This window comes from Ranitomeya imitator, chromosome 6, assembly GCF_032444005.1.
Source record: "Ranitomeya imitator isolate aRanImi1 chromosome 6, aRanImi1.pri, whole genome shotgun sequence".
Taxonomy (NCBI): Eukaryota; Metazoa; Chordata; class Amphibia; order Anura; family Dendrobatidae; genus Ranitomeya; species Ranitomeya imitator.
In genome coordinates, this window is record NC_091287.1 from 66,166,551 (window position 1) to 66,187,096 (window position 20,546).

Sequence of the window (20,546 nt, forward strand, 5' to 3'; positions counted from 1 at the left end):
ATACATGAAGAGGACGTCATCTGATGAAGATAGGAGGCGCCGGACCGGGACGCCCATCGGACCAGAACCGGACTGGGACCGCCCCTGGGTGAGTATAATCTAAACTCTTTTTCTCATCTTTTAGGATACATCAGGGGCTTATCTACAGCATTCCAGAATGCTGTAGATAAGCCCCTGATGCTGGTGGGCTTAGATCACCTTCCATTTTGGGGGTGACAGGTTCCCTTTAAAGGCTTTGTATAACGTCTTGAATAGGGGATGAGCTTCTGATCACTGTGACACCTAGCAATCCAGAGAACAGGACTCCGCAAAGTCACAACTGAAAGGAACAAAAATTTAACTTGCACACCGCCACCCCATTCATTGTCTATGGTAATGCCGAAAATAACCAAATACAGGGCACCCCTATTTGTGAAAGTTTCATAGAGCGAACATATTGGAGTGGCGGGGTGCAAGCTGGACCTCTACTCCATGCAGATGGGACTCTGCAGAGCTTCGTTCCCTGGATTGGTGAGGGTACTAGTAGTCAGGCCCCCAATAATCAGTTAGTTGTTCCCTTCCCTATGTAGCTGGTTCACATAGGCCTGAATCAAAGAAAGTTGGTTTCACAACCTCAAATTGGCTCCTAGAGATCACTGTCTACTTAGCCATTGTTCCCATGTGCGGAAACTATGCGGTTTTTCCCCTACTACATTTTTATGGCAGACGAACAAACCAAAATACAGAATAGGGATCTTTTCTGTTAATGCATTTTCCCTTTTTGATTCAGTTTTGGTACAAGGTTTATTTTCATAACTTATTTCAGAGCAGAAATGCTGGTATTTTTAATTTACATCTACAGATGATTCGTATTATACACCAAGCAGAAGCTATGATATTTGTCTTTGTTTGCCTGAATGGCACAGGTGAAATTCTAGGACCCGCTTTTTGATTGGTGATAGCAGTGGGCTTTCTATCTGTCCTTTGATGCTTATTTATATTATTCATGTACTGCCTAGACTCTTCTCTCTCGCCACTTGGTTGTTGGTGTATGATATCCCAGGTGTAGAATAAGAATCATCTGTAGATGGGGAGGGGGTCACGGCACTTTAATTCCTTCATTACTCCATCTACATATTGACATATCCTATATTGTTTGGATTGTTCATATCAAGTGGATATTTTTGAGTAATTGAACTGTTAATGAAGATATTTCATTCGAGGGGTTCAAGAGAGGCCTGGATGTCTTCCTGGAGCAGAACAATATTGTATCATACAATTAGGTTCTGTAGAAGGACGTAGATCTGGGGATTTATTATGATGGTATATAGGCTGAACTGGATGGACAAATGTCTTATTTCGGCCTTACTTAGTATGTTACTATGTTACTTTATTCGCTACAAAAAAAGCATACTGTGAGAAAAAAAACCGTTTAAACTATGTGGGAAGGAAGGATTCGTATATGCTGTAATTTTATGGGAAGGACCAATTCGCTGTAAAAGCTCCATGTCTTATGTAGGAATTTGATGTGGATTCGCTGTACAACTTCCAACAAATCCTTGATTCACATGTAGGACAAGCAGATTTTGCAGCAGACTTTTCCATCTTCCTGAAGAATGCATGTACACAGAACAATTTTGATGAAAAAAAAATGTTGGGGCCTGCCCCATTTATATAAGGCTTTCAGAAATCCAAACTGCCCAATTCACATTATTGGAATTGATTTCCAGTCCCAGAAATGTCTGCAACATGTACCGTAATTAAGCTGAGAACAGGCTGGACTCACTCTCTGTATTTTGCAACATTTTTAATGACCAACTTTGGCAGCCAGATGCAGTGATATAAATAAATAATAATAATATAATAATAATCTGCAGATTGACCGATTGGCTGCAGTGATCACATACAACAATATCATGTCAGGAAGCCGGGTTGTACAGAGGACTAGGCAGAGCAATGAAGCACCAAAGGGAAAGGGTTGGTTTGTTTTTTCAGGAATTGTTAATTTTGCTACATATCCTCAGGTAATTGAATGGGGTTTGTTGCAAATGTTATCTTCCCGATTAAACAAAAGGTTACAATATAAATTGATACACTACAGATCGGATCAGTGCATTTCCATTAGGACCATTCTCACAGCGTATGGATGAGATATGGTAAAAATCAACTGTGATATTCTGAAGATTTCACAGCTGAAAAACAAAAAGACGACTAACGGTTTACATAAAATCACACCAAGTCATTCTCAGTGCTCCGGGTTGTCCAGGAGGTGTAGATGTAAGCGAGCATGGGCGGGTTATTTTATAGTGGCTGGCAAAAGGATTTCCCACCTTCACTTTTTATTTCGTGTTTTTGCTACCTTAGGCTAAGTTCACATTAGCGCGTCTGTGCGCAGCGTATCATCTGCATGCACAAACGCATGCCAAAACACATGCAGATGCATGCTTTCGCTGCATTTTTACTCCGCATCATCTTACGCATGACGGCAAAAAAAAAAACGCCGCGTGTGCATGCGTTTAAATGTGTTTGGCATGCGTTTGCGTTATGTGCATGGTGGAGGTGGTGAAATCATTTCCTGGACATGCACAATCTGAAGTACGCATGTGTATCAAACGCATGCGTACGCATGTCCTAGCGTTCCCATAGATTAATGAGTTGCTTTGACGCACTCATCTGCATGAGCAAGTCTGCGCATATTTGATGACTCAAAAAATGCAACATGTTTTGTTTGCCGCACACCGCGAAACGATGCATGCGAACTGATGCACACACGTCACTGCGTACACCATGTTAAATACATGTACGCAAGACGCATGCGGATCAGTACGCAGGTATACGCTGCGCACACATATGCTGATGTGAACCTACCCTTACAACCTGGAATTGCACACGTTTTTTTTAGAGTTTGCATCAGTTCATGTAAAGAACATATCTAAGGCTAGTTTCACATTTGCGTTTAAATCCGCAGCGTTTAAAACGCATCCGCAAGTGGTGAAAAAAACGCATGTAAACGCGTACAAACGCTGCGTTTTTTAGACGCATGCGTTGTCGCATGCGGTTAAAAAAACGACGCGTTTGTACGCGTTTACATGCGTTTTTTTCCTGCGTTTACGCTTTTGGTACGCATGATGAGAAATTTCACAAGCTGGTTTTTGTTCATTCTGCTTCACAAAAATCGGAATAAAAAGCAATCAAAAATGTCACGTGCCCAAAAATGTTACAATAAAAATGTCAACTCGTCCCGCAAAAAACAAGACCTCACATGACTCTGTGGACCAAAATATGGAAAAATTGTAGCTCTCAAAATGTGGTAACGCAAAAAATATTTTTGGGAATAAAAAGCATCTTTCAGTGTGTGACAGCTGCCAATCATAAAAATCCACTAGAAAACCCCTTATAAATAGAAATCAAACCCCCTTCATCAACGTCTTAGTTAGGGAAAAATTAAAAAAATGTATTTATTTCCATTTTCCCATTAGGGTTAGGGCTAGGGTTAGGATCCCTTTTATCACCTTGATAGTGGCTTAGGGTTAGGGTTAAGGTACAGTCACACTTTCCAACGATCATGACCAGCGATACGACCTGGCCGTGATCGTTGGAAAGTCGTTGTGTGGTCGCTGGAGAGCTGTCACACAGACAGCTCTCCAGCGACCAACGATGCCGAAGTCCCCGGGTAACCAGGGAAAACACGCTTAGTAACCCGATGTTTACCCTGGTTACCATTGTAAATGTAAAAAAAAAAAAAAAACACATACTCACATTCCGGTGCCTGTCACGTCCCCGGCGTCCGCTTCCCTGCACTCCTCCTGCATCCTGTGTAAGCGCCGGCCGTAAAGCAGAGCGGTGACGTCACCGCTGTGCTCTGCTTTACGGCCGGCCGGCGCTGACACAGGATGCAGGAGGGGTGCAGGGAAGCGGATGCCAGGGACGTGAGGCACCAGAATGTGAGTATGTGTTTTTTGTTTTTTTACATTTACAATGGTAACCAGGGTAAACATTGGGTTACTAAGCGCGGCCCTGCGCTTAGTAACCCGATATTTACCCTGGTTACCAGTGAACACGTCGCTGGATCGGCGTCACACACGCCGATCCAGCGACGAAATAAAGTTCTAGCCTTCTAGCTCCGACTAGGGATGTCATAGCAGGATCCAGATCGCTGCTGCGTGTCAAACACAACGATATCGCTATCCAGGACGCTGCAATGTCACGGATCGTTATCGTTGTAATGTTGTTCAGTGTGAAGGTACCTTTAGGGTTTAGATCCCATTATCACCTTGATGGTGGGGGGTGGCTTATCAGCGTCTAGACTTGTTTTTCTCTATTGAAACGCATGCGTTCAAAAACGCAACCAAACGCATGTGCTTAAAAACGCATGCGTTTACATAGACAGCAATGCTTTTTTTACGCAAACCGTGCGCAATTGAACGCATGCAATTCCTGGCGGCAAATAGACGCATCTAAAATTACTACATGTTGCATTTCCGCGCCAAGCCGCAAGCGACAAAAAGACGCATGCGTCGTCAAACGCGGCAAAACGCGAACAAAAAAAACGCATGCGTTTTTAATGTTAAATATAGAAAAACCGGAAACTTTATTTTAAAAACACAAAAAAAAGCCATGATTTTTCATTCTTTCTCTCCAGCAAACGCTGCTGGGAAGAAGGAATGAATTCTGGATTCAGCACCCAAAGCAGGGGACAGCGCTTAACTCTAGCGCTGTCTCCTGCACGGTGCGTGTGGTACCCAGTCGGCACACGGACGGCACATGGACAGCATCCGTGTGCGGTACGTGTTTACATGGACCCATTGACTTTAATGGGTCCGTGTGATACATGCGCTCCCACAAACACTGACATGTCTCCGAGTTCTTCAAACGGACACATGGTCTGTGAAAACACGCTGACATGTGCAGAGATACATTGATATTAATGTGTCTACGTGAGTCAGTGTCTCCGGTACGTGAGGAAACTGTCACCTTACGTATTGGAGCCACTGACGTGTGAAACCGGCTTTAGATGGTTTCCTCTGGTGAACAGCAATGATCAAGTCTGACCACAGAGTCTCAATTGGATTAAGGTCTGGGCTCTGACTAGGCCGCTTTACAACATTTCCGTTTCATATTAACCACTCGAGTGTTGCTCTACCAGTATGCTTTGGGTCACTGTCTTGTTGGAAGGAGACATTGGAAGGTGGTCAAAATGTTCGATTTTGGTCTCATCTGACCACAGCACCTTCCTCCATACATTTGGGGAGTCTCCCACATGTCTTTAGGAAAGCTCAAAACGAGCCATACAATTTTTGTGTGTAAGTAAAGGATTTTTTTGCCCACTCTTCATAAAGACCACCTCTATTGGGTGTACAGCTTCTTGTGGTCGTATGGACAGATATTACAGTCTCTGCATGGGAGCTCTGCAGCTCTCTCAGGGTTACCTTTGATCTGTGCGCTGCCCCTCTGATTAATTGCCCGGGCTGAGAGGTTTGTTGGGCGGCCCTCTCTTGGCAGGTTTGTTGTTGTACCGTGTGCTTTCCATTTGACGATAATGGATTTGATGGTGCTCCGGTGGGGGGGGGGGGGGGGGGGATCATCAGATATTGGGATTTTTTTTTTTTTTTTTTTTTTTAAATAACCCAGACTTGTACTTAACTTTGTCCCTGGCTTGTTTGGAGATCTCCTTGGTCTTCATGGTGTTTGGTTTGCGGTGCCTCTTGTTAATGGTGTTGCAGCCTCATTGGCCTTTCAGAAAAGGTGGGTGTATACTGACAGCCCATGTGGCATTTAGAGTGTACACAGGTGGATTTCCTTGCACTAAGCATGTAGCTTATGAAGGCAATTGCTTGCACCAGAAAATGTTAGGGGCTGAATCGCAAAAGGAGTGAATATATATGAACACTAGATGGTGGCCCGATTCTAATGCATCGGGTATTCTACAATATGTATGTAGTTTATGAAGATTTTAGAATAATACATTGAATACACAGGATTCAGCTGGCCCCGACCAATTAGCGCCTGTCGCTAGAAAGCCAAGAGGGGTGAATACTTTTGCAAGCCACTCATCCAAACATTTCCTCCATTAATATGAGTAAATTGTGCCATCCCTACAGATAAAAGCATAATAACCATTTATGTCTACAGTGTAAGTAATTATAGCACTGAACCCAGCAGGAATATTTATAAAATGGTTGGGGATTTTGTCTCAGAATGACCAATTCCATCAGCCAATAAACCTTGGATTTCCAAGTGGACTGGCTTCGGGGACCATGATGCAACCTACGTAGCCTGCTTGTACCTTGGAGATTCGCTCTGGTGGGAAATCAGATGTAAACTCATTTAAGAGAAGACGTTTCAAAGCAAATCCATTGGGGGAAAAGCAGCAAGAAGTGAAAACCCTGTCATGAGCTGATAAAGATGATTCAGCCACAACTGCAGCAGATGAAACAATGGCATTTCGATTGAGTTGTAGAAGATGTCCCTGCAAGGGCGACTTCAGACTGAGCGAGAACGCCAACATCAGGGAGAGAGATGACTGAGTCAGATCTACCCCTGCCAGTCATCTCTGCCATGGTGGAGCATCTCATCCCCCAATGTATAGAAAACTAAATGCCCAACACATGCCACCCCCATGCCCAGAAAACAGGCGCCAAGAGAAAAGATGCACTAGAAATTTGCATCAATTAACCATGAAAATGCTGGATTATCAAAAAGTCATAAAAAAGGAACAACTTTATAGTTCATTCAGTGAAACTTTCTAATTGGTCTGGAAAATGCAACATGAGAGCAATAAGGTCAGTAAGAATACAGAGATAGCAACTCTTTTTATATTATTTTTGTAAAATACACTGAGAAAAAGAAAATGATATGTTTTGGGGACTGTGGGTCGCAATAATTTGAAAGCCACAAGTTTCACAATTTTCAGTCAGCAGAGGGTATTTTTGGTGTGACAAGCAGTGCCATTCATTAGTGCCATTTTGAGGTATGTGACTTTTTGATCACTTTATTAACTCTACAAAAGGCAACAAAAAAAAAACACCAATTACTGTTCAGCATAACTGTCATTTTATCTTTATTCTTGGTTGATATGATCACTATAATACCAAAATGTATGTAGGGTTTTTTTTTCTCCATAGTTTGCTACTTTTATTCCCTTTACGACCTATGACGTATTCGGTATGTCATAGGTCGCCTCCCCCTTTGATGCAGTGATCCACCTGCGGCTGTTAATATGTTACAATTTTAGATTTTTTATTTACAACTTAAATAACAAAAAAGAACCTATGTATGTGTCTTAACTGCAAACTCGCAATGACCAGGAGAAACAATGACAGGTCAGTTTGGGCATTTAGTGAACATGGTAAAAAAAAAATTAAAATGTGGACTTGTAGCTTCCTTGAAATTTCACCACACTTGGAATTTATTCCCGTTTTCCAGTACATTATATAGTAAAATAAATTGTGTAGTTCAAAAGTAACTGTACATTTCTATGATGATTCAATAGCCCAAAAAACTAGATCTAGCACCATTTAAACTTTACTTTAAAGCTATGTGCCCACGTTTTGGATTTCTGTGCGGATTTTTCTGCATCGTTTTTGTAAAATCCGCAGGTAAAATGCACTGCGTTTTACCTGCGGATTAAAGGGAACCTGTCACCCTGAAAATCGCGGGTGAGGTAAGCCCACCGGCATCAGGGGCTTATCTACAGCATTCTGTAATGCTGTAGATAAGCCCCCGATGTTACCTGAAAGAGGAGAAAAAGCCGGATTACGTACCGGTAATGCTCTTTTAATGAGTCCACGACAGCACCCCACATGAGAGAGAGAGGGATCCGCCCATAGGAACAGGAAACCTACAGAATAAAAGGAGGCGGTCCCCTCTCCTCCTCAGTTTAGTTACAGAGTATAAAAAGGGGAACCGCAAAAGTGTTAGTATTCATTCTTATTCAGTCACATAAATTTCTTAACTCTATACAACCATTATTTGTGACCTTAAAGGAAAGAGCTGTGCATAATTTAGGGAGGGTAATACATGGGTGCTGTCGTGGACTCATTAAAAGAGCATTACCGGTACGTAATCCGGCTTTTTACCCTTCGCCACGACAGCACCCCACATGAGAGATTTTCAGAGAGTGATTATTTGGGTGGGATTACTGTATCAAGAACAGCTCTACCAAAGGTCAGATCAGAAGACGTGGACAGATCAAGTCTATAATGGTTGTAGAAGGTAGAAGGTGTAGACCAAGTTGCAGCCTTACATATTAAATGGATCGGTACATCTGCTTGTTCCGCCCAGGAGGAAGCCATGGCTCGTGTTGAGTGCGCTTTTATACCCACTGGAGGAATCTCGCCTTTTGACGTATAGGCCAAGCAGATAGCCTCTCTGATCCACCGAGATATGGTAGCTCTCGTGACCCCATGTCCTTTCTTGTGGCCCTGAAAGGAGATAAACAGAGCCCTACTCTCCCTCCATGTCTGACACCTTTCTATATAAGTCAGGATGGCTCTTCTGACATCTAAGGTGTGGAACTTATGATGTTCTGGAGTTACAGGTGAATCAAAAAAGGAAGGGAGAAATATTTCTTGTGACCTGTGGTAGGTGGACGCTACCTTAGGGAGGTATGAGGGGTCTGGTTTCAGGACTATCCGATCATGAAATATCAGTAAGAAAGGTGGGTCTACTGATAGGGCCTGGATGTCACTAACCCGTCTAGCTGAGGTTAGGGCTACTAGTAAGGCTACTTTATATGTTAGGATTTTTAAAGGTATTGAATCTAATGGTTCAAATGGAGAGCTTGTTAAGGCCTCTAATACTAGATTTAAATCCCACGGAGGTAGACGGGGAATATGGACCGGTTTACTACGTTCACAAGATTTTATGAATCTGGAGATCCACCTATTAGCTGCTATATTGCATCCATATAGGGCTCCTAATGCCGAGACCTGAACTCTTAAGGTATTTACAGATAGTCCTAACTCTCGGCCTTTTTGCAAGAACTCTAGGATAGGTGTGAGTGGAACTTGCTTAGTGAACGGTACCGTGTAGAAGTCTAAAAATTTATTCCATACCCTACTATATATTAGGGTGGTAGATCTTTTCCTGCTCAATAAGAGGGTGTTTACTAGTTCTGTTGAGAACCCTCTGGAACTTAATAGTTGCCTCTCAAATTCCACGCCGTCAAGTGAAGACCTTTCACTTGCGGGTGGAAAAAGGGGCCTTGGTACAGCAGCTCCTTGTCTGATGGGAGGATCCAAGGATCGCATAGGCACATGGTCTGGAGACAAGAGAACCATGGTCTTTTCGGCCAGAATGGTGCAATGAGGATTACTCTTGCCTGTTCCCTCCTGATCTTTCTGATCACTAGAGGAATCAGAGACATTGGAGGAAAGGCATATGCCAGTCTGAACCGCCAAGGATGGTGGAGAGAGTCCAACATATCTGGGTGATCCCTGGTGTTCAGGGAAGCGAACCTTTGTACTTGCCGGTTGTCTCTTGTGGCAAATAGGTCGATTTGTGGTATCCCCCATGCTTCTGTTATCCTTCTGAATATGGATTTGTTTAAGGTCCATTCTCCTTGACGCAACTCGTTTCTGCTGAGGTAGTCTGCCCTGATGTTCTCTACACCTTTGATGTGCAGGGCTGTTAAGGATGTTAGATGAGCCTCTGCCAGCTGAAAGATGTTTGCAGCTATGGTCATCAGACTTCCTGACTTTGTACCACCCTGACGGTTCAAGTATGCCACTGCGGTGGAATTGTCTGAGTAAATTCTTACATTTGTTCCATGAATCTGCGGAAGAAAATGATATAAGGCACATTCTATTGCTTTTAACTCCTTCCAGTTGGAGGAACATATTAATTCTGTCTGATCCCAAGTATTTTGGGCCAGATTGTCTTCCATATGTGCTCCCCACCCAATAGGGCTGGCGTCGGTGGTAATTATTTTAGACGGGTCTATTATCCATGGCACACCCCGTGATAGGTGGTCCATGTCTAGCCACCAGGATAGCGATTCTAAGACATTACTGGAAAGAGTTATTCTACTTTCTAAATAACCGTCTTTCCCCTGAGCCGACAATACTTCGTACTGCAATTGACGGGTATGGAATTGTGCCCAAGGTACAGCAGGGATACATGATGATAATGACCCCAGTAAGGACATGGCCTTTCTTAGTGTCATGTAGGGTTTGCGTATTGCGTCTGATACCTTTGATTGTATAGTCAACCTCTTTGACTGAGGAAGAAAGCATTTCTGACTTACGGAGTCTAGCTGGATTCCTAGAAATGTCTGAACGGTTTCTGGATTCAGCCGAGATTTTTCGAAGTTGACGATCCAACCTAACTCCTGTAGGGACGAGATCGTATTAGATAAACGAGTTTTACATTGAAGTGCAGAGCTTCCTACCACTAGAAAGTCATCTAGGTAGGGTATTATCAAGGTATCTCGTTGGCGTAGATGAGCCATCACTTCTAGTATCACCTTAGTGAAGACGCGGGGAGCCATAGAAAGCCCAAATGGCATTGCAACATATTGAAAGTGACGAACCTTTCCCTCCAGGGTGACTGCTACCCTTAGGTACTGCTGATGTTCGGCATGTATGGGAAGATGGTAATAGGCGTCCTTTAAGTCTATTCCGGCCATGACACACCTAGGGAATAAGAGTTTTATGGTAGAACTAATGGATTCCATTTTGAAGGTATGATTACGCAGGAAAGAATTTAATTTTTTAAGATTTATGATGGTTCTAAATGAACCATCTGGATTATTAATCAGGAATAAAGGGGAGTAGAACCCTTTCCCTTTTTGATCCTGGGGAACTTCAATCAGGACTTTCTTAGATAGAAGAGATAGGATCTCTATTTCTAGAGCCCTCTGTTGGTCCTGACCTTTTGGAGATGTTATTATGAAGGAATCCCAAGGGATTCGATCAAATTCTAATTTAAGGCCGTATTGCACAATGTCCAGAATCCACTGGCTGGATGTTATCTGTCCCCATTGGGGAAGAAAAAATTTTAATCTGCCGCCTACTTCCTGGTTAGCGGTATTTACGTCTCGGATTATGGGACCCGCTAAAAAAGGCACCTTTTTGCTTTGGGTCCTTCGACTCCCATCGCTCTCTTTGTTCAAGCGGCTTGTTCCTAGTAAAGGGGCGTCTCCTGAAGGCTCTCCTGTAGGATGGAAGATACTGGTTAGGGAAGCCTTTCTTCCTTTCACCTGCTTTATTCAGGAGTTCATCCAGCGTCTTCCCAAAAAGGAACTCACCCTGACAGGGAATCGCACAAAGTTTTGCTTTAGCTTGTGCGTCCCCCTTCCAATTCTTTAGCCAGAGTGCACGCCGGGCTGTGTTGACTAGGCCGGCTGACCTGGCTGCAAGACGTAGCGAGTCCACTGAGGCATCAGCTAGGAATGCTACTGCTTCTTTAATTTGAGGCAATTTCAGCAGGATAGATTCCCTCGAAGTTTTGCCTCTAATCTGTTCCTCCAATTGCTCCGTCCATACTAGTAGAGATCTTGCAGTACAGGTACTAGATATGGCGGGCCTGAACGCCCCCGTATTGATTTCCCATGACCTCTTTAGTAAAGCTTCTGCTTTACGGTCCAGCGGGTCTGTTAGGACCCCTGAATCCTCCACTGGTAGGACCGACTGTTTGGTTGTGGAGGCTACCGCAGCATCAACTTTTGGCACCTTTGACCAGGTGTTTAGGTCTTCATCGCTGAAGGGATAGCGCCTTTTAGAGGATGATGGTAAAAACCCTCTATTCTGCTTGTCCCACTCCTTTTTGACAATATCTTTGATGGTTTGTATGACGGGGAAGGACCTACGTTTCTTCTGTCCTAACCCCGCAAACATTATGTCCTGTGCTGATTTCTTTTCTTTCCCATCTGGGCACCCCATCGTGCTCCTGACAGATTTTATTAAATTGTCCACATTACTGTTGGGAAGACAAAGTCCCCCTTCAGTCTCGGATGAGCTCGGCTGAGATCCCTCTTCGTCTGAAGAAATACATACACCCTCTGACTCCGAACTAACCGGAGACCGGGACCTGCTAGGCTGACGGGTACTGGCGCTACTTGTCTGCGCCAAACCCTGCATCTCTTCTCGGATAATAGCTCTGACATCTGAGGGAGTCATGATATTTTCCTGCCGTAGAGTTTGCATGATACACTCTGCACACAGTTTTTTGGCATAATCATCCGGGAGGGGCTGCGTACATAAAGCACACTCTTTATGCTTAGATTTGTGTGTCCTTTTCTTAGTCTAGAGGAAGGATACAGGAGGAACATATATCAGCATATAGGAAGAGACTCTTTCAAAAACTCACCCAGTGAAGCTGACAGGTACCGGTTCTGGAGGCGGAATTCGTTTGGTGGTAGAACTCTTCTCTGGAGGTCGGCCACCACTCTTTGTGCTGCTCCTCGTGCTTCTCTCCCTGCTGGGAGAGCGCTGTTGCACTGCGGGCAGGTGCGCTTCGTCGGCCGGTGAAGCCATTTCACACACACCGGCCCGACGCTAGCGCTGCATTTTTAAACTTGCCGCCCATTCTCCTGCCTCCCCGGACCAACCCGGAAGTGCTCCCGCGACTTCCGGGTTAGACGCGCCGCTCTCACCACCATGCGGCCGCCAGAGGCTATTAAGCCGGCCGCTGCAGCGCGCGCGTCCTCACAGTGCCGGCCGGACCTACGGTGACCGGACCCGGACCGTGGATGTTTGGCCAGACGAGGGGGGAGGCTGCAAGCAGGGGCTCCCCCGCCGCTGCTTCTGGTACCGCAGCCCCTGCCGTTCCCACAGAAACCGGCGCAGGCGGGTGCATGGCCCAGGGATCCTCTTCATCTGTAGGTAAGCCGGGTCCCTGTAGGAACAGGAAACCTAAACTGAGGAGGAGAGGGGACCGCCTCCTTTTATTCTGTAGGTTTCCTGTTCCTATGGGCGGATCCCTCTCTCTCTCATGTGGGGTGCTGTCGTGGCGAAGGGTAAAAAGACGTTATATTATACTCACCCAGGGGCGGTCCCGCTGCTGGTCAGGTCGGATGGGCGTCTCTGGTCCGCTGCGGCACCTCCTATCTTCTTTCCATGACGTCCTCTTCTGATCTTCAGCCACGGCTCCGGCGCAGGCGTACTTTGCTCTGCCCTGTTGAGGGCAGACAAAGCACTGCAGTGCGCAGGCGCCGGGCCTCTGACCTTTCCGGCGCCTGCGCACTGCAGTACTATCCTCTGCCCTCAAGAGGGCAGAGCAAAGTACGCCTGCGCCGGAGCCGTGGCTGAAGATCAGAAGAGGACGTCTTGTAATGAAGATGGGAGGCGCCGCAGCGGACCGGAGACGCCCATCCGACCTGACCAGCAGCGGGACCGCCCCTGGGTGAGTATAATATAAGTCTTTTTCTCCTCTTTCAGGTAACATCGGGGGCTTATCTACAGCATTACAGAATGCTGTAGATAAGCCCCTGATGCCGGTGGGCTTACCTCACCCGCGATTTTCGGGGTGACAGGTTCCCTTTAACAGTGGATTTCCTGCGTTTTTTGTGTGGATTTCACCTGCGCTTTTACACCTGCGATTCTTATTGAGGAACAGGTGTAAAACGCTGCAAAATCCGCACAAAGAATTGACGTGCTGCGGAAAATACACCGCTGCGTTTCCGCGCTGTATTTTCCGCAGCATGTGCACTGCGGATTTGGTTTTTCATAGGTTTACATGGTACTGTAAACTGGATGGAAAACTGCTGCGAATCCGCAGTGGCCAATCCGCAACGTGTGCACATACCCTTAGAGATGGCATTTTGTTACGCACTGACCCAGTTTTCGATCCGGTCTTCTTTTGAAGGTAGGAAGCACCAGCGACCCCCAGTGTACCAGGCCCAGACGTGAAAACCATCTGCCTCAGAGAAAGGATTGGAGGCAGGACCGTGACAGTGGAAAATGTATGGCTTAGCTATACTTACTGTACAAGATTACTGCTGGCAAATGTCTGGTGCCTGGTATTACAGCTCACCTCCACAGAAGTGAACAGGGCTGAGCTGCATCACCACAAACACCCAGATGACCGGTATGGCAGCCATGTTTTTGGTTAACCATCTTTCAGGTAGATCATTAAGAATTTCCCATAAGTGCATAGGACTCATTGGAGTGTATGGATTGGAAACCAATACAATTTTGACAGCAAAATAACGAAAATGGTTCTGATGTAACTCATCCTACAGACACTGACAACTGGAGAGAACGGCTCAGAGATTCACCAGTCCTCCAAACACTATCATGCTCATTTAAAGAGGTCCTACTTTTATACACACAATTCACGCTAATGGCACAAAACAAAAAAACAAAAATCACAAAGCGATGGGACGATCCACCTCTGCTGTAATATACTGACTATACGTCCTGCTGTCCACTGACTGTGATCCTGGTTGGTTCTATGTAATCTTGCCCTGTGACGATGAGGCATTACATTGGCTGAAGAATCACTTGAGGCCTAGACAATGTAGCATATGGGTAGTAGAGGCAACTGGTGGTGAGGTTTAGCTACAGTGGGCTGTGGGGTGAAGATTAGATCCAATGGGGTGTCCTCTTTCCAATCCCTGTCTGTTTTCTGAGTCCGTTATTATAGCAGCACAATAAAATGCCTTTACCTCCAGGAAAGATCTGCAGATCCAATCTCACAAGGCATTGAGAGAAGCAACTGCCTACTGGGCTGTACAAGTGCAAAGGAAACTGTATAATGCTCAGTGAATTTAGTGAATGGGTCCTGATGAAGTCGCGGGAGAGTGGGCTGAGCATGCCGATTTTGTGCCCAATCTTATTGTCTTCAGAGAAGGAAGGCGCCCAGTCACATTAGCTAGCCATTCAGAGGGAGAAGAGCATATCTTTACAGCAGTGCTGTATGCTAGCTAATAAGAGGGGCTCCAAGTAGGTGACCCCCTGTTATACATTCAGCCAGTTTCTATTAAACCACAATTTTTAGCTCTTGCTTTACTTCTCTGAGAAGTCAGCAAATCATCTACAGTAGAGACCACCACATCTTTTAGTCCGCAGCATAATTATCACCGATGAGGGGTTACAATTAGTGATGAGCGAATATACTCATTGCTCGGGTGGTTTCTGAGTATTTGCGACTGCTCGAAGATTTTGTTTTCTTTGCCGCAGCTGCATGATTTGCGGCTACTAGACAGCTTCATTACATCTGGGGATTCCCTATCAACCAGACAACCCCCACATGTACTCAGGCTGACTAGTAGCTGTAAATCATGCAGCTGTATCAACAAAAACTAAATCTCTGAGCAGTCAAATACTCAGAGACCACCCGAGCAACGAGTATACTCGCTCATCACTAGTTACAATATGTATTTGGCTGCAAAAAAGGGGCAAGTATTGTACAAAACCAGCTGCTCAGCAGCAATCACTGGGGCGGTGCAGGGGGCAGGTAAAGTCACCACTGCCTGTACTGTGTGCGTGCTGTGATCACTCCAGCACATTGACAGCCTGCTGTGCAGTGTTTGTGCGCAGTGTGGACTGTCAGCCAAAGTGCCAGCGCTCTCGCTGTATAGTGAGCAGCGACCAACAGTGGGTTGTACCAAACTAATAGCTGGAAGCAAGTGGCTGCAGGGAGAATAACACTTCATTTTGCCCCTGTAGCCACTGCTCATGTACGACAGACAGGTATGACAATGTCTATAACCTTATATCTGCAGGTAACAAGTTCCCTTCAATATCGAACCTCCATGTTTGCCTACTAGACCAGCTCATTTCTTCCTCCCTCAGTACAGTAAAGGAGAGAGGATTTCAGAGTAGAACCAACGACTTCCTTGATCATGCCTGGAGAAGGGGTAAATTCTACTTCAAAACGTGTTATACTAAATTGGAAGTTGTGTTTTTTTTTTTTTATATACTTATGGCCTGGATGAAGCTTTGTCAGCAGCAGCACCCAGAATCCACCACACTCCTCTCCTATACTGGTTATGGCCTCTCTCCATTTTCCATTTGGTGCAAGTACAGCAGCCGGAGCAACAACCATGATAGTATTATACATCATTTTTCAGGTAGTTGTGCGGCACACAACCTGGTCAGGTGAGCGACCAACGCTCCAACTCACTGGTCGCCCACGGTGTCACACAGGGAGCGCCATTTGTTTGTCACTCTCTGAAATCCTAGCGATCACGTGACAATGTCATGTGACCACTGCAATTAATCAGCAGCTGATCGTCTGCATCCTTCACTGTTCAGTCAAAGCAAAATAACAGTGCTTCTTCCTCCTTGATGGATTAGTTAAGGCTGCAGACGATCAGCTGATGATTGGCTGAAGTGGTGACATAACATCGCTTATGTCACGTGACCACAAGGAAGCAACACACAGCGTGGAAGAAAGGAACCGGTCCGGGAGGTAAGAAAACAGTTTTTCAATTTCATGCCACAATGTTGAGCAACAAGGGGGTTGGACACCAGCCACAGCACAAGAAACGGGCGGCGGACGAGATGCCAGCCACGGCGGGGGACCAGATGCCAGCCACAGCACAAGAAACGGCGGGGGACCAGACGCCAGCCTCGGTGGGGGACCAGACGCCAGCCACAGCGCAGGACGGCGGCGGACCAGACGCCAGCCACAGCGCAGGACGGCGGCGGACCAGACGCCAGCCACAGCGCAGGACGGAGGCGGACCAGACGCCAGCCACAGCGCAGGACGGAGGCGGACCAGACGCCAGCCACAGCGCAGGACGGAGGCGGACCAGACGCCAGCCACAGCGCAGGACGGAGGCGGACCAGACGCCAGCCACAGCGCAGGACGGAGGCGGACCAGACGCCAGCCACAGCGCAGGACGGCGGCGGACCAGACGCCAGCCACAGCGCAGGACGGCGGCGGACCAGACGCCAGCCACAGCGCAGGACGGAGGCGGACCAGACGCCAGCCACAGCGCAGGACGGAGGCGGACCAGACGCCAGCCACAGCGCAGGACGGAGGCGGACCAGACGCCAGCCACAGCGCAGGACGGAGGCGGACCAGACGCCAGCCACAGCGCAGGACGGAGGCGGACCAGACGCCAGCCACAGCGCAGGACGGAGGCGGACCAGACGCCAGCCACAGCGCAGGACGGAGGCGGACCAGACGCCAGCCACAGCGCAGGACGGCGGCGGACCAGACGCCAGCCACAGCGCAGGACGGCGGCGGACCAGACGCCAGCCACAGCGCAGGACGGCGGCGGACCAGACGCCAGCCACAGCGCAGGACGGAGGCGGACCAGACGCCAGCCACAGCGCAGGACGGAGGCGGACCAGACGCCAGCCACAGCGCAGGACGGAGGCGGACCAGACGCCAGCCACAGCGCAGGACGGAGGCGGACCAGACGCCAGCCACAGCGCAGGACGGAGGCGGACCAGACGCCAGCCACAGCGCAGGACGGCGGCGGACCAGACGCCAGCCACAGCGCAGGACGGCGGCGGACCAGACGCCAGCCACAGCGCAGGACGGAGGCGGACCAGACGCCAGCCACAGCGCAGGACGGAGGCGGACCAGACGCCAGCCACAGCGCAGGACGGAGGCGGACCAGACGCCAGCCACAGCGCAGGACGGAGGCGGACCAGACGCCAGCCACAGCGCAGGACGGAGGCGGACCAGACGCCAGCCACAGCGCAGGACGGAGGCGGACCAGACGCCAGCCACAGCGCAGGACGGAGGCGGACCAGACGCCAGCCACAGCGCAGGACGGAGGCGGACCAGACGCCAGCCACAGCGCAGGACGGAGGCGGACCAGACGCCAGCCACAGCGCAGGACGGAGGCGGACCAGACGCCAGCCACAGCGCAGGACGGAGGCGGACCAGACGCCAGCCACAGCGCAGGACGGCGGCGGACCAGACGCCAGCCACAGCGCAGGACGGCGGCGGACCAGACGCCAGCCACAGCGCAGGACGGAGGCGGACCAGACGCCAGCCACAGCGCAGGACGGCGGCGGACCAGACGCCAGCCACAGCGCAGGACGGCGGCGGACCAGACGCCAGCCACAGCGCAGGACGGAGGCGGACCAGACGCCAGCCACAGCGCAGGACGGCGGCGGACCAGACGCCAGCCACAGCGCAGGACGGCGGCGGACCAGACGCCAGCCACAGCGCAGGACGGCGGCGGACCAGACGCCAGCCACAGCGCAGGACGGCGGCGGACCAGACGCCAGCCACTGCGCAGGACGGCGGCGGACCAGATGCCAGCCACAGCGCAGGACCAGACGCCAGCCACAGCGCAGGACGGAGGCGGACCAGACGCCAGCCACAGCGCAGGACGGCGGCGGACCAGACGCCAGCCACAGCGCAGGACGGCGGCGGACCAGACGCCAGCCACAGCGCAGGACGGCGGCGGACCAGACGCCAGCCACAGCGCAGGACGGCGGCGGACCAGACGCCAGCCACAGCGCAGGACGGAGGCGGACCAGACGCCAGCCACAGCGCAGGACGGAGGCGGACCAGACGCCAGCCACAGCGCAGGACGGAGGCGGACCAGACGCCAGCCACAGCGCAGGACGGCGGCGGACCAGACGCCAGCCACAGCGCAGGACGGCGGCGGACCAGACGCCAGCCACAGCGCAGGACGGAGGCGGACCAGACGCCAGCCACAGCGCAGGACGGCGGCGGACCAGACGCCAGCCACAGCGCAGGACGGAGGCGGACCAGACGCCAGCCACAGCGCAGGACGGCGGCGGACCAGACGCCAGCCACAGCGCAGGACGGAGGCGGACCAGACGCCAGCCACAGCGCAGGACGGCGGCGGACCAGACGCCAGCCACAGCGCAGGACGGAGGCGGACCAGACGCCAGCCACAGCGCAGGACGGCGGCGGACCAGACGCCAGCCACAGCGCAGGACGGCGGCGGACCAGACGCCAGCCACAGCGCAGGACGGCGGCGGACCAGACGCCAGCCACAGCGCAGGACGGAGGCGGACCAGACGCCAGCCACAGCGCAGGACGGAGGCGGACCAGACGCCAGCCACAGCGCAGGACGGCGGCGGACCAGACGCCAGCCACAGCGCAGGACGGCGGCGGACCAGACGCCAGCCACAGCGCAGGACGGCGGCGGACCAGACGCCAGCCACAGCGCAGGACGGAGGCGGACCAGACGCCAGCCACAGCGCAGGACGGCGGCGGACCAGACGCCAGCCACAGCGCAGGACGGCGGCGGACCAGACGCCAGCCACAGCGCAGGACGGAGGCGGACCAGACGCCAGCCACAGCGCAGGACGGCGGCGGACCAGACGCCAGCCACAGCGCAGGACGGAGGCGGACCAGATGCCAGCCACAGCGCAGGACGGCGGCGGACCAGATGCCAGCCACAGCGCAGGATTTGCGTGCTGATTAAGGGGACGATTTATTCTTTTTTATAAATGAAAATCCCTTTAAGGCCCAAAGAAAATAGTGGTGGGCGCAGGGGATTGCCACATACACCTCAGCACAGGCCTCACCATCACCACAGCCATACACAACAGGCCTGGGAGCTGCTCTACGCCACCTACCTTCCAGCAGAGCTGCCATGCTGCTCCGGAGCCCGCCCTAGGACATAGACTCGGTGTGAGAACAGATCCTCTGTCAGCGAGGTGTTCCCGGGCCTGGATCACGACACAAAACCGGGAGAGGGACGGCAAAGGCGGAGAAAGATCAAGCAGCAATCACAACATGGCCGCCGTCAGCCAGCGATCCCCGGGTCCGCCATGCATTATGGGTAGTATGAGGATGGTACCGTCAACGCACAGCGGCGAGGGGCGGGGCTAGGGAATGCGCGCTCTGGAGGGGACAGTGACCGCGCATGCTCGGAGACGCGCACGGCCCCTCTGATCTGCAAGTGAGTGGACTTCGGGTGAGCGCCTCTGTATCCGGCGCAGCCGCACATGCGAGCAGTAGTGTGCGGGGTGACGGAGGTAATGGCGCCCTGTGACATTCAGTGAGTTTCCATAAATTATAAAACAACAACAAATGGCCACAGGTGTGCGGGGCGGTTTGTGCGCTCGCTCTGCTGCTGTGAGAGTCGTGTGTTTTCTATGGGGAGAGTGAAGTGAGCCGCTGGCAGACACGTCTCTTCTGAGGCATCAGATTATGGGAGACCTCCTCACACACTAGAGGGGCTGGCCTGTGTCAGGCTACAAGTCTGCAGCCATTATGTCACTGACTGCAGACGTGGGAATATTCACAGCGTGCACCGTGTACGCTGAGCGTTCCTTGGCAGCGGGTGTGACTGTCACATGCGGTCATGTATCGACTAGACGTGTATGGCCTTGCTCCATGCGAGCGCACTGAGCATGTCTAGTCTGACTGTGGCCAGAAGGCTGCAATTCACGTACTTGTGGTCACATGACCGCTGCTCCCAGCACCGCGGACTCCTCACAGTGCGCACAATGGGAGAATTCACAAACCTGCAGTCACATGACATTAGCGAGAGCAGACTGGTACCCTAAGGCCTGACAACCCATTTAAAGGGGTTCTCCAGGAGTACTGACCTGTCCTCAGGATCGGTCAAGGATCCCAGATGTGTTGAGGGCAGTTTCAGCTGTTAGGCTATATTCACACTTAGCGGTTTTTACCGCGGAACCGCCGCGATTTTGATGCTGCGGGTCCGCAGC

General features: G+C 50.0%; 2 protein-coding genes across 8 annotated transcripts in view; one reads left to right on the forward strand and one right to left on the reverse strand.

Moving 5' to 3' along the window:
• RBM33 (RNA binding motif protein 33) overlaps positions 1–19,649 on the reverse strand; it is a 145,743-nt gene extending 126,094 nt beyond the window's left edge. For all 3 annotated transcript variants that reach the window (XM_069729730.1, XM_069729731.1, XM_069729732.1), the window contains exon 1: positions 19,446–19,649. In XM_069729730.1, the coding sequence (XP_069585831.1) occupies positions 19,446–19,464 (19 nt within the window). In that variant the 5' untranslated portion in view covers positions 19,465–19,649. The remainder of the gene's footprint in view (positions 1–19,445) is intronic.
• A 66-nt stretch (positions 19,650–19,715) lies between these two features.
• The window catches only part of CNPY1 (canopy FGF signaling regulator 1), a 169,037-nt gene continuing 168,206 nt past the window's right edge, over positions 19,716–20,546 (forward strand). The window contains exon 1 of one of the 5 annotated variants that reach the window (XM_069729736.1): positions 19,716–19,771. In XM_069729736.1, coding sequence (XP_069585837.1) covers positions 19,736–19,771 — 36 coding nt within the window. In that variant the 5' untranslated portion in view covers positions 19,716–19,735. Of the gene's footprint in view, positions 19,871–20,546 lie in introns of all 5 variants that reach the window. The other 4 variants (XM_069729737.1, XM_069729734.1, XM_069729738.1 and 1 more) reach the window with 4 other exon arrangements.